Raw genomic sequence first — 13,191 nt, 5'->3', positions numbered from 1 at the left:
GTGATTGACTGTAGACCCTGCCACATGCCTCTTGTGTCTGAGCCGTTGAATTGAGATTCTACTTTGTCTCTGTACTGGTGCTTAGCTTGTTTGATAGCCTTGCGGAGGGAATAGCTGCACTGTTTGTATTCGGTCATGTTACCAGACACCTTGCCCTGATTAAAAGCAGTGGTTCGCGCTTTCAATTTCACACGAATGCTGCCATCAATCCACGGTTTCTGGTTAGGGAATGTTTTAATCGTTGCTATGGGAACGACATCTTCAACGCACGTTCTAATGAACTCGCACACCGAATCAGCGTATTCGTCAATGTTGTTATCTGACGCAATACGAAACATCTCCCAGTCCACGTGATGGAAGCAGTCTTGGAGTGTGGAGTCAGCTTGGTCGGACCAGCGTTGGACAGACCTCAGCGTGGGAGCCTCTTGTTTTAGTTTCTGTCTGTAGGCAGGGATCAACAAAATGGAGTCGTGGTCAGCTTTTCCGAAAGGGGGGCGGGGCAGGGCCTTATATGCGTCGCGGAAGTTAGAGTAACAATGATCCAAGGTCTTTCCACCCCTGGTTGCGCAATCGATATGCTGATAAAATTTAGGGAGTCTTGTTTTCAGATTAGCCTTGTTAAAATCCCCAGCTACAATGAATGCAGCCTCCGGATAAATCGTTTCCAGTTTGCAGAGAGTTAAATAAAGTTTGTTCAGAGCCATCGATGTGTCTGCTTGGGGGGGGATATATACGGCTGTGATTATAATCGAAGAGAATTCTCTTGGTAGATAATGCGGTCTACATTTGATTGTGAGGAATTCTAAATCAGGTGAACAGAAGGATTTGAGTTCCTGTATGTTTCTTTCATCACACCATGTCACGTTGGCCATGAGGCATACGCCCCCGCCCCTCTTCTTACCAGAAAGATGTTTGTTTCTGTCAGCGCGATGCGTGGAGAAACCCGTTGGCTGCACCGCTTCGGATAGAGTCTCTCCAGTGAGCCATGTTTCAGTGAAGCAAAGGACGTTACAGTCTCTGATGTCCCTCTGGAATGCTACCCTTGCTCGGATTTCATCAACCTTGTTGTCAAGAGACTGGACATTGGCAAGAAGAATGCTAGGGAGTGGTGCACGGTGTGCCCGTCTCCGGAGTCTGCCTCGTTTCCCTCTCTTTCGGAGTCGTTTTTTTGGGTCGCTGCATAGGATCCACTCCGTTGTCCTGTTTGTAAGGCAGAACACAGGGTCCGCGTCGCGAAAAACATATTCTTGGTCGTACTGATGGTGAGTTGACGCTGATCTTATATTCAGTAGTTCTTCTCGACTGTATGTAATGAAACCTAAGATGACCTGGGGTACTAATGTAAGAAATAACACGTAAAAAAACAAAAATCTTCATAGTTTCCTAGGAACGCGAAGCGAGGCGGCCATCTCTGTCGGCGCCGGAAGTTCAGTTTGGGTGTAACGGTGTTAAACATGGCAGTATTTGGGGTCTCTGCCCGACCTGGCCCAGCCATGGTTTCGCCTCTTGTCTCTCACATGAATTGTATTGCATTGTATTTGAGTGCGCTTTTTACAACAGTAGTTTCTCGATAATTGTATTATGGAACGAGCGTTCATATGTAGCCTACTGCCTTGTGTGCATTGCTATACTTCAAATGTGAAGAAATAATACTTTATCGACATTTTAAATCTAGACGTTCTGATCTGTTGCATCAGCCTGATTGCTTTTAAAGTTGTTTTTTGTTTCTGTTGCCTAGGCTTCTGGTTGTATGACTGGGGGGGGATCTATCTTCCCACAACTGTACCAGAGTCTTGTTTGGGATAGGCTATTTCTTTCTCGTACAGAACGACAAGCCTACCAATAGAATAGGTCAACGTGTGTACTATGGGAGATAGTAGATTGACTGACACATTTAAATAGCCTATTTCAATCTAACATCGTCAAAGTGCGCATAAGAATTCGGTAAGAAGGACCGCACGCCGTTTGCATCCTCGAGTTACATGTTATGTTCAGATGAATTACCGTCATATCTAAATGTGATGTTCTGTCATTCGGAGCAACGTGGGTGGACGACCCTAATCAGGTCATGCACTCTATCCATATGGGTCCGGTAAATGTTTTTTTTTTTTAAAGGTCGTTCGGCGCCACATTTTCCTAATGGACACCAAGGAACTTGAAGCTCTCAACCTGCTCTACTACTGCCCCGTCGATGAGACAGGTGGCATGGTCGGTCCTCCTTTTTTCCGTAGTCCACAATCATCTATTTTGTCTTGATCACGTTGAGGGAGAGGTTGTTGTCCTGGCACCACACGGCCAGGTCTCTGACCTCCTTATAGGCTGACTCATCGTTGTCGGTGATCGGAAAACTTAATGATGGTGTTGGAGTCGTGCCTGGCCGTGCAGTCACAAGTAAACAGGGAGTACAGGAGGGGACTGAGCATGCACCCCTTAGTGGATGTGTTGTTACCTACCCTTACCACCTGGGGGCCAGCCAGAAGTCCAGGATCCAGTTGCAGAGGAAGGTGTTTAGTCCCAGGGTCCTTAGCTTAGTGATGAGCTTTGAGGTCACCATGGTGTTGAACCCTGAGCTGTAGTCAATGAACAGCATTCTCACATAGCTGTTCCTTTTGTCCAGGTGAGAAAGGGCAGTGTGGAGTGAGATTACGTCAACTGTGGATCTGTTTGGGCGGTATGCAAATTGGAGTGGGTCTAGGGTTTCTGGGATGATGGTGTTGATGTGAGCCATGGCCAGCCTTTCAAAGCACTTCATGGCTACAGACGTGAGTGCTACAGGTCGGTGGTCATTTAGGCAGGTTACTTTAGAGTTCTTGGGCACAGGGACTATGTTGGTATTACAGACTCAGACAGGGACAGGTTAAAAATGTCAGTGAAGACACTTGCCAGTTGGTCAGCGCATGCTCGCAGTACACATCCTCCCCGCAGCCTTGTGAATGTTGACCTGTTTAAAGGTCTTACTCAATTACTCCAACCCTCTAGCCCAACCCTCTAACCCAACCCTCTAACCCAACCCTCTAACCCAACCCTCTAGCCCAACCCTCTAACCCAACCCTCTAGCCCAACCCTCTAGCCCAACCCTCTAACCCAACCCTCTAACCCTCTAACCCAACCCCCCAACCCTCTAGCCCAACCCTCTAACCCAACCCTCCAACCCTCTAACCCATCCCTCTAGCCCAACCCCCTAACCCTCTAACCCAATCCCCTAACCCTCTAACCCAACCATCCAACCCTCTAACCCAACCATCCAACCCTCTAACCCAACCCTCTAACCCAACCCTCTAACCTAACCCTCTAACCCAACCCCCCAACCCTCTAACCCAACCCTCTAACCCAACCCCCCAACCCTCTAACCCAACCCTCTAACCCAACCCCCCAACCCTCTAACCAAACTCTCTAACCCAACCCTCTAACCCAACCCTCTAACTCAGCCCTCTAACCCATCCATCCAACCCTCTAACCCAACCCTCTAACCCAACCCTCTAACCCTCTAACCCAACCCCCTAACCCTCTAACCCAACCCCCTAACCCTCTAACCCACACCTCTAACCCTCTAACCCAACCCTCCAACCCTCTAACCAAACCCTCTAACCCAACCCTCTAACCCAACCCCCCAACCCTCTAACCCAACCCCCTAACCCAAACCTCCAACCCTCTAAACCCTCTAACCCAACCCTCTAACCCAACCCTCTAACCTAACCCTCTAACCCAACCATCCAACCCTCTAACCCAAACCTCTAACCCAACCCTCTAACCCTCTAACCCAACCCCCTAACCCAACCCCCTAACCCTCTAACCCAACCCCCTAACCCTCTAGCCCAACCCCCCAACCCTCTAACCCAACCCCCTAACCCTCTAACCCAACCCCCTAACCCTCTAACCCAACCCCCTAAACCCTCTATCCCAACCCTCTAACCCAACCCCCTAACCCTCTAACCCAACCCTCTAACCCAACCCCCTAACCCTCTAACCCAACCCCCTAACCCTCTAACCCAACCCCCTAAACCCTCTATCCCAACCCTCTAACCCAACCCTCCAACCCTCTAACCCAACCCTCTAACCCAACCATCCAACCCTCTAACCCAACCCTCTAACCCAACCCCCTAACCCTCTAATCCTCTAACCCTCTAACCCCTAACCCTCTAACCCAACCCCCTAAACCCTCTATCCCAACCCTCTAACCCAACCCTCTAACCTAACCCTCTAACCCAACCCTCCAACCCTCTAACCCAACCCTCCAACCCCATAACCCAACCCTCTAACCCAACCCTCTAACCCAACCCCCTAAACCCTCTATCCCAACCCTCTAACCCAACCCCCTAACCCTCTAACCCAACCCTCTAACCCAACCCCCTAACCCTCTAACCCAACCCCCTAACCCTCTAACCCAACCCCCTAAACCCTCTATCCCAACCCTCTAACCCAACCCTCCAACCCTCTAACCCAACCCTCTAACCCAACCATCCAACCCTCTAACCCAACCCTCTAACCCAACCCCCTAACCCTCTAATCCTCTAACCCTCTAACCCCTAACCCTCTAACCCAACCCCCTAAACCCTCTATCCCAACCCTCTAACCCAACCCTCTAACCTAACCCTCTAACCCAACCCTCCAACCCTCTAACCCAACCCTCCAACCCCATAACCCAACCCTCTAACCCAACCCTCCAACCCTCTAACCCAACCCTCCAACCCTCTAACCCAACCCTCTAACCCTCTAACCCAACCCTCCAACCCTCTAACCCAACCCTCTAACGCAACCCTCTAACCATCCAACCCTCTAACCCAACCCCCTAACCCTCTAACCCTCTAACCCTCTAACCCAACCCTCTAACCCTCTAACCCAACCCTCCAACCCTCTAACCCAACCCTCTAACCCAACCCTCTAAATCTCTAACCCAAACCCCTTATAAACATGGCTGTTTGTAAGACAGTTATATGCAGTATAAACATGGCTGTTTATAAGACAGTAATATGCAGTATAAACATGGCTGTTTATAAGACAGTTATATGCAGTATAAACATGGCTGTTTATAAGACAGTAATATGCAGTATAAACATGGCTGTTTATAAGACAGTAATATGCAGTATAAACATCCCTCTTATCCACTTATCCACGTGTTCCTTTTTCTCTCTCTTCCTCTGTTTACGTGTGTGTGTGTGTGTGTGTGTGTGTGTGTGTGTGTGTGTGTGTGTGTGTGTGTGTGTGTGAAGGAGAGGTCCGTGGCCAAAGAGGGGATGACATGCATGTTCCGAGGCTGTTAACATCGCTGAGGATTAGAAGACCAATAGGCTGCCAAGAGCTGTCAAGCCATGATGGACATACTGGTAACTTAACCTTAATTCAATCCTCTCTCTCTCTCTCTCTCTCTCTCTCTCTCTCTCTTTTTCAATTATCTCTCTCTCTCTCTCTTTTTCAATTATCTCTCTCTCTCTCTCTCTGTCTCTCTCTCTCTCTCTCTCTCTGTCTCTCTCTCTCTCTCTCTGTCTCTCTCTCTCTCTCTCTCTGTCTCTCTCTCTCTCTCTCTTTCAATTATCTCTCTCTCTCTCTCTCTCTTTCAATTATCTCTCTCTCTCTCTTTTTCAATTCTCTCTCTCTCTCTTTCAATTCTCTCACTCTCTCTCTCTTTTTCAATTCTCTCTCTCTCTCTTTTTCAATTCTCTCTCTCTTTTTCAATTCTCTATCTCTCTCTCTCTCTCTCTCTCTCTCTCTCTCTCTCTCTCACACACTCTCACACTCTCACTCTCTCTCACTCTCTCTCCCACTCTCTCTTTCACTCTCTCTCCCTTTCTCTCTCTCTCTCTCTCTCTCTCTCTCTCTCTCTCTCTCTCTCTCTCTCTCTCTCTCTCTCTCTCTCTCTCTCTCTCTCTCTCTCTCTCTCTCTCTCTCTCTCTCTCTCTCTCTCTCTCTCTCTCTCTCTCTCTCTCTCCCTCTCTCTCTCTCTTTGTGTGCCTCTGTCTTTCTCTCAGTGTTGTGCTGTTCTCTGAGTGTTGTATCTACTGTTGTGCTTGGTGTACCAACTTTACAGAACAAAAACGTTTTCACTCCTGAAGTGATGACTGGTGGTAACACCATGATGTTCATGTCAGGGTTAGTTCTGCTGTTTGTTCACCAGCAATTGCTAATAACCGGCTGACTTTTATGTGATATAGTGAAAATCTGAGAACCGCACCCAACCCTAACCCGCAAATGCACTATAGGCTACAGTTACATTTGTAGTTATTTATGAAATTTTTATTTAACTAGGCATGTCAGTTAAGAATGAATTCTTATTTAGAATGACGGCCTTCCCCGGACAAACCCGGATGACGCTGGGCCAATTGTGCGCCGCCCTATGGGACTCCCAATCACGGCCAGATGTGATGCAGCCTGATACAGAACGATTTTTTTTTGACAGGGTGCCCAGGATTTTGTTTTGCCTCATTTAGAAATGTTTCTGCATATAATTTTCCACATTTTGTAAGGCTATTTGTTAGTCAACATGCAACTTCTCTTCTGTCACTATATGTTGTCCTAGAAGACGAAACAAACCATTGCTCAACAGAATGATGTCATAAATGTGTTTTTCTGATAACATTTCAGTTCAGGTTCGATGCATATTTTATGTGGTTGAAGTACTATCTGCTTTCATTATGTTTTCATGATGAAGACGGCACCTCTACAGATCGTATCTAACTGCCCATTGCATTCTCTCCAAGATACGTAAAAACAAATAAATCATATTTCTCCATTCCTGTTCCCATGTCCAAATTTAGCCTACATTTAGTGTATAATTTTACTGCAAGAAATACTTCATTCTGCAGGAGTTATTATTAATTAATAAAGGCTATAGCCCTATTCGCACGGGACTAGTATTACTGGAGAACTTTGGTTATGCACTTATTACCTCAGAATGTCCGTTATTACAGAGGACGATTCGAACGGGTAAAGTTTTTTTCCCTCCAAACTGCCCCCTGTACTTCCCTATATATATATATTTTTTTTTAAATGTGTTTAAATTGACAGTTATTACGGAAGCCTGGAGTTGTTTTTCTGTGTGGGTGTGAAGATATTTCAGCCTGTCCTGAAGATAACAGGCTACGCTGATAACTCGAGCTTGGTTCAGAAGTTTCTAAACCATACCAAACCATCTTTTGGTGTAGTGTCGCCATAATATCTGAATTGAAGAAGTGTGATCATAATCATTAGGATATTTTTTGGGCGATCCGCAGTACGTCCTAAATGCCCCTCAGCCTTCAGGTGTCAGCTAAACAATTAACTTGCACTTGAGATGCATTTTAAGGCCATGGATGAGAAAGTGAACTTGTTCCGAACGTTGACGTCAGTTGTGTGCTGTTGCTTTGCCATCTGTTAACAGCGAGGGTTGCATTAAATTGGCGCAATATCTTTTTTCAATTATACATTTGGCGATGTTCAATTCATTCGCAAAAAAAAAACAACGAATTAAAAAAAGCATTCACGGTGAACATGTAGACCCTCAATATATAGGCAATGAGCAGAACTTCGTTCAATTTATCGAATCAGTTATAGTTATCTTGCTCAAACAGCAAACAACACCTGTCAAACTCACGACATTTCTCTCAAAACACATGGATGTCGATTCGCACGGGACTACTATTATCAGAGGACTTTGGAGTTCACAAAAAAAAAACAGTAGGTTATTCTGGTTAGTCAATGTCCAGATTTCAGTTTCCATTTAACCCATCTAAACAGCAGACTACAGATCCCTTGACATCCCATATCAGGCCTATTTGAAGTCCCGTCTTGTGACTGTCGAATTTGTATAGAGCCTCACAATCAAACACAACATAGCTGGCATCGTCCCTTCTTACCTTTTCACCAAACATTACCTCTCTGTCCCTCCATTCTACTTATTTTCAACTCTTCCTTTGCAGTTTTTTTGTCCTATTGAATGAAACTCCGCTAATGTCATTTTTTTTGCCTCGGTGGATTGATGTTAACTTTTTCTGCCCGTTCCCAAAATCATTTTTGGTCTGATTGGATGTGTTGACCATTTGGCTTTCGTCAAAACAAATGTGTCAATATAATTTGATGACAAAACAGTATATTTGCTTTATGAAAACCGTCACTGCGGACGTGACGGGTGAAATGGGCTATAGGCCGACTTGTTGCGCGAGAGGAGGACGGCATAGTAGAAAAGAATGATAGGCTATATTTAAATGAGTTTCTGGAACATTGAATCGTTCTAACCGGATATGAAGAAGAAACTGAATGAAAGAGTGTGCAGGGTGAAACAACTACCAGTCAAATCGTCTCTATGGACCTCATTTCCCCATGTACGGATGGGGAAAAGGTTCAAGATCTAAGAACTATTTCATGTCATTGTTTTATTTATATTTATTTATTCAACGTACTACTTTATTTAAGGTATTTCGTTTATATTTGTTTAGACTTGGACTATTTAGTTAGCCTATTTTGCTATTTTATTTGTGTATTTTCTATATTTTAAAAACAACTAGTTTATTAACTAATGTTGAATGACTCATTCATGCGCTAGTTTCATGGCTTTCGTTCAAACATAAATAAGTTATACTGCAGAGTTACCGACACATTATTTCTGATCGTCTTTAATGAATGGCCTTTTTTTGACCAAAATTAACCTGCTCATGTTGTGTGTGTCTGCCTGTGCCGTAGTCTGATATATCCGTAGGTTTATCTGCAGAAACATTGTAGCCTAATGCCGAAAGGCTGACGAAATATTGATTGTGTAAGGCATGGATAGGTATAAACAATATCAGGACAATTTCTCTCTTCAATTAGGAATCTTTCATTAACAATCTGGACGGTAGGGCCTACACAACCGTTGTGTGGATGACTTGTCTGTCAATCCACATCCAAAACCAATCTCAAGATGTATAGGCTAATTTCTGTTGACCTAAAGGATATATCTACATTTAATTTAGAACAAAAAATATTAGGCTATTATAATGAGTTAGACTTGAGTAATAGAAAATATACGTTTAACACTGTCTAACATACAGCACTCGCTGACTATTTACCATCCTGAAATCACCACATAAAAAGTATAATCTCTAAATCTAACAAAATGCGCTTAAAGAGAAACACAATGAACAGATCTCTAAAATCCTCAAAATATTAAACGTCTAATTATAGTGTTGTCATAGACGAACTATTCACTGTTCTCTGTCCGGCACTCGATTATCATCCTATTATAGTGTTGTCATAGACGGAACAATTCACTGCTCTCTGCCTGGCACTCGATTATCATCCTATTATAGTGTTGTCATAGACGGAACTATTCACTGCTCTCTGTCTGGCACTCGATTATCATCCTATTATAGTGTTGTCATAGACGGAACTATTCACTGTTCTCTGCCTGGCACTCGATTATCATCCTACTCAAATATTTGGTCAACAGAATATAATGAAAAGATTTCTGAAGACTTCATAATGTTCTCTATCTAACTATATGGATGTCATTATGAAAATACTAAGACTACAAATCACTCATGTTAGATACAACAGAAAATGCACATTTCAAATCAAAATCAGCAATCTTTCGGATCCATTTGGGTCAGATACAGACCTGACCCCAAATTTGGATCCGATTCTCTCTCTCAACTCAGACATGTTCTGGGTTGGATCTGGTACACCTCGAATCCAAATCTGATCGGATATTGATCCCCCCCCCCCCCACCACCGGATCTGGTCAGGATCTAATTAGTTTGGGATCTCAATTTTGGGATCCGAGAAGCCCTCTAGTGTAGATACCCTTTAATCCAAGTGTGCACCAGGAAGTGACTTGTTTGGTGTGTTTCTTTAGCACACAAATGTAATTGCAGAGTTTGATAAATATATCACCACTGGATTGGTAAAAAATACTAATGATATCCTGATACCAGGTAGGCTTCGGCTACTTTGTAGTTAACATTTAATAGAGAAGGTTTTTTGGGAAAGCCTTTCCATCTACCAGAACACAGTTAGGTCTATCATTATCATCACTATATGGTTCCTGTTCCTTAAATGTAAATGAGTCAGCCATTCAGGGTTAGTTAGGGTCACTGAGGAAGCAGCCATTCAGGGTTAGTTAAGGTCACTGAGGGAGCAGGCATTCAGGGTTAGTTAGGGTCACTGAGGAAGAAGCCATGCAGGGTTAGTTAAGGTCACTGAGGAAGCAGCCATGCAGGGTTAGTTAGGGTCACTGAGGAAGCAGCCATGCAGGGTTAGTTAAGGTAACTGAGGAATTAGCCATGCAGGGTTAGTTAGGGTCACTGAGGAAGCAGCCATGCAGGGTTAGTTAAGGTCACTGAGGAAGCAGCCATGCAGGGTTAGTTAGGGTCACTGAGGAAGCAGCCATGCAGGGTTAGTTAAGGTCACTGAGGAAGCAGCCATGCAGGGTTAGTTAGGGTCACTGAGGAAGTAGCCATTCAGGGTTAGTTAGGGTCACTAAGGAAGCAGCCATTCAGGGTTAGTTAGGGTGTGCATGTGTGTGTGTGTGTGTGTGTGTGTGTGTGTGCATTCTGTTTCTCTCCTCTCTAATGAATGTCATCTTATTGTTTGTGACTCCTAGGGCTGGGCGATATGGCCAAAATATATATAGATATATATATTTTTAAAATTGACGGTATGACAGTATTTGACTGTGTTTTTGGTTTTGAATAGTTAAAGTTCTACTTTTGCTTTATAAGTAGTGAGTGATCCCAGGGTGCTTTATGAGTAGTGAGTGATCCCAGGGTGCTTTATGAGTAGTGAGTGATCCCGGGGTGTTTCATGAGTAGTGAGTGATCCCAGGGTGCTTTATGAGTAGTGAGTGATCCCGGGGTGCTTTATGAGTAGTGAGTGATCCCAGGGTTCTTTATGAGTAGTGAGTGATCCCGGGGTGTTTCATGAGTAGTGAGTGATCCCAGGATTCTTTATGAGTAGTGAGTGATCCCAGGGTGCTTTATGAGTTGTGAGTGATCCCAGGGTGCTTTATGAGTTGTGAGTGATCCCGGGGTGTTTTAGGAGTTGTGAGTGATCCCAGGGTGCTTTATGAGTTGTGAGTGATCCCAGGGTGCTTTATGAGTTGTGAGTGATCCCGGGGTGTTTTAGGAGTTGTGAGTGATCCCAGGGTGCTTTATGAGTTGTGAGTGATCCCAGGGTGCTTTATGAGTTGTGAGTGATCCCGGGGTGTTTTATGAGTAGTGAGTGATCCCAGGGTGCTTTATAAGTAGTGAGTGATCCCAGGGTGTTTTAGGAGTTGTGAGTGATCCCAGGGTGCTTTATGAGTTGTGAGTGATCCCAGGGTGCTTTATGAGTTGTGAGTGATCCCGGGGTGTTTTATGAGTAGTGAGTGATCCCAGGGTGCTTTATAAGTAGTGAGTGATCCCAGGGTGTTTTATGAATCGTGAGTGATCCCAGGGTGCTTTATGAGTAGTGAGTGATCCCAGGGTGCTTTATGAGTCGTGAGTGATCCCGGGGTGTTTTATGAGTAGTGAGTGATCCCAGGGTGCTTTATAAGTAGTGAGTAATCCAGGGGTGTTTTATGAGTCGTGAGTGATCCCAGGGTGATTTATGAGCAGTGAGTGATCCCGGGGTGTTTTATGAGTCGTGAGTGATCCCAGGGTGCTCTATGAGTAGTGAGTAGTGATCCCAGGGTGCTTTATGAGCAGTGAGTGATCCCGGGGTGTTTTATGAGTCGTGAGTGATCCCAGGGTGCTCTATGAGTAGTGAGTGATCCCGGGGTGCTTTATGAGCAGTGAGTGATCCCGGGGTGTTTTATGAGTCGTGAGTGATTTCAATGAGTCTTCCTCCATTCTCATTGTTTTATACTGTTCAATTCAACCAAAACCAATTTCAGCACTTTTAAAAAAATCATTTCTGCATTTCCTGCACTCAGTTACAGTGGTAGAAAAAGTATCGAATTGTCAGACTTGAGTGAAAGTCAAGATATGTTTAATAGAAAATTACTCAAGTAAAAGTTAGTCACCCAGCAAAATACTACTTGAGTAAAAGTCTAAAAGTATCTGGTTTTTTAATATCCGTAAGTTTCAAAAGTAAATGTAATTGATAAAATGTACTTAAATATCAAAAGTATAAATCATTTCAAATTCCTTATATTAAGCAAACCAGATGGATCCATCTATTATTATTATTTGTAATTTACGGATAGCCAGGGGCACACTCCAACACTCAGACATCATTTACAAACAGTAGTGAGTCCACCAGATCAGAGGCAGTAAGGTTGACCAGGGATGTTCTCTTGATAAGTGTGTGAATTTGACCATTTTCCTGTCCTGCTAAAAGCATTCAAAACGCAATGAGTACTTTTAGGTGTCAGGGAAAATGTATGGAGTAAAAAGTATAGTATTTTCTTTAGGAATGTAGTGAAGTCAAAACAGGCAAAAATAAATAAAAAAAATAGTAAAGTACTGGTAGCAAGAAAACTGTGTGTGTGAGTGAGTGATCCCAGGGTGCTTTATGAGTATTTTTACTTAATAAGTAGTACTTTAAAGTATTTTTACTTAATAAGTAGTACTTTAAAGTATTTTTTACTTAATAAGTAGTACTTTAAAGTATTTTTTACTTAATAAGTAGTACTTTAAAGTATTTTTTACTTAATAAGTAGTACTTTAAAGTATTTTTATTTAATAAGTAGTACTTTAAAGTATTTTTTACTTAAGTACTTTACACCACTGTTCAATTGAGATCATTTCCACACTGTCACGTAGGGATGCTCAAATAATCTAGGACTTATTTTTGGGGTAGCCTAGTGGTTAGAGCGTTGGGCCAGTAACCAAAAGGTTGCTAGATTGAATCTCGGAGTTAACCAGGTAAAACCTGTTGTTCCTAGGCTGTCATTGTAAATTAGAATTTGTTCTTAACTGACTTGCCTAGTTAAAATAAAATATATATTTTTAACCAAATGTTGCAATTGCAATATGACTTGTGATTTAGAGCAAAACTGTTGGAATCATGGAAATAGAATGACTACTCTAATTCTATAGGTAGAATATAATAGTGGGCATTTTGAATACAGTGTTTGCGATGACAACAAATTAAATGCCAGGGAGGAGTTATTGTTATCAAGTGTTGATAAGTGTTTCCTAGGGGACCATTAAAGTTTTGGCTTCATTGCATCTTTTCTCTTAGCTACTTCATGTAGCTAGCGTAGTCTTGCTTTGCATATTCCTCTTTGGTTAAGAAGATACTGTTGCACAAACATGCTGATTT

At 43.4% G+C, this 13,191-nt stretch overlaps 1 protein-coding gene across 1 annotated transcript in view; it reads left to right on the top strand.

The window, feature by feature from the left end:
* LOC139367792 (regulator of G-protein signaling 20-like) overlaps nucleotides 1-13,191 on the top strand; it is a 112,339-nt gene that overhangs the window by 32,509 nt on the left and 66,639 nt on the right. The window contains exon 2 of the mRNA XM_071106126.1: nucleotides 5,211-5,324. Within this exon, the coding sequence (XP_070962227.1) occupies nucleotides 5,310-5,324 (15 nt within the window). The 5' untranslated portion in view covers nucleotides 5,211-5,309. The remainder of the gene's footprint in view (nucleotides 1-5,210; nucleotides 5,325-13,191) is intronic.

Source organism: Oncorhynchus clarkii, chromosome 16 (assembly GCF_045791955.1).
Source record: "Oncorhynchus clarkii lewisi isolate Uvic-CL-2024 chromosome 16, UVic_Ocla_1.0, whole genome shotgun sequence".
NCBI lineage: Eukaryota > Metazoa > Chordata > Actinopteri > Salmoniformes > Salmonidae > Oncorhynchus > Oncorhynchus clarkii.
The sequence above is the reverse complement of the archived record's forward strand: the minus strand, read 5'-3'. Positions and strand labels throughout refer to the sequence as shown.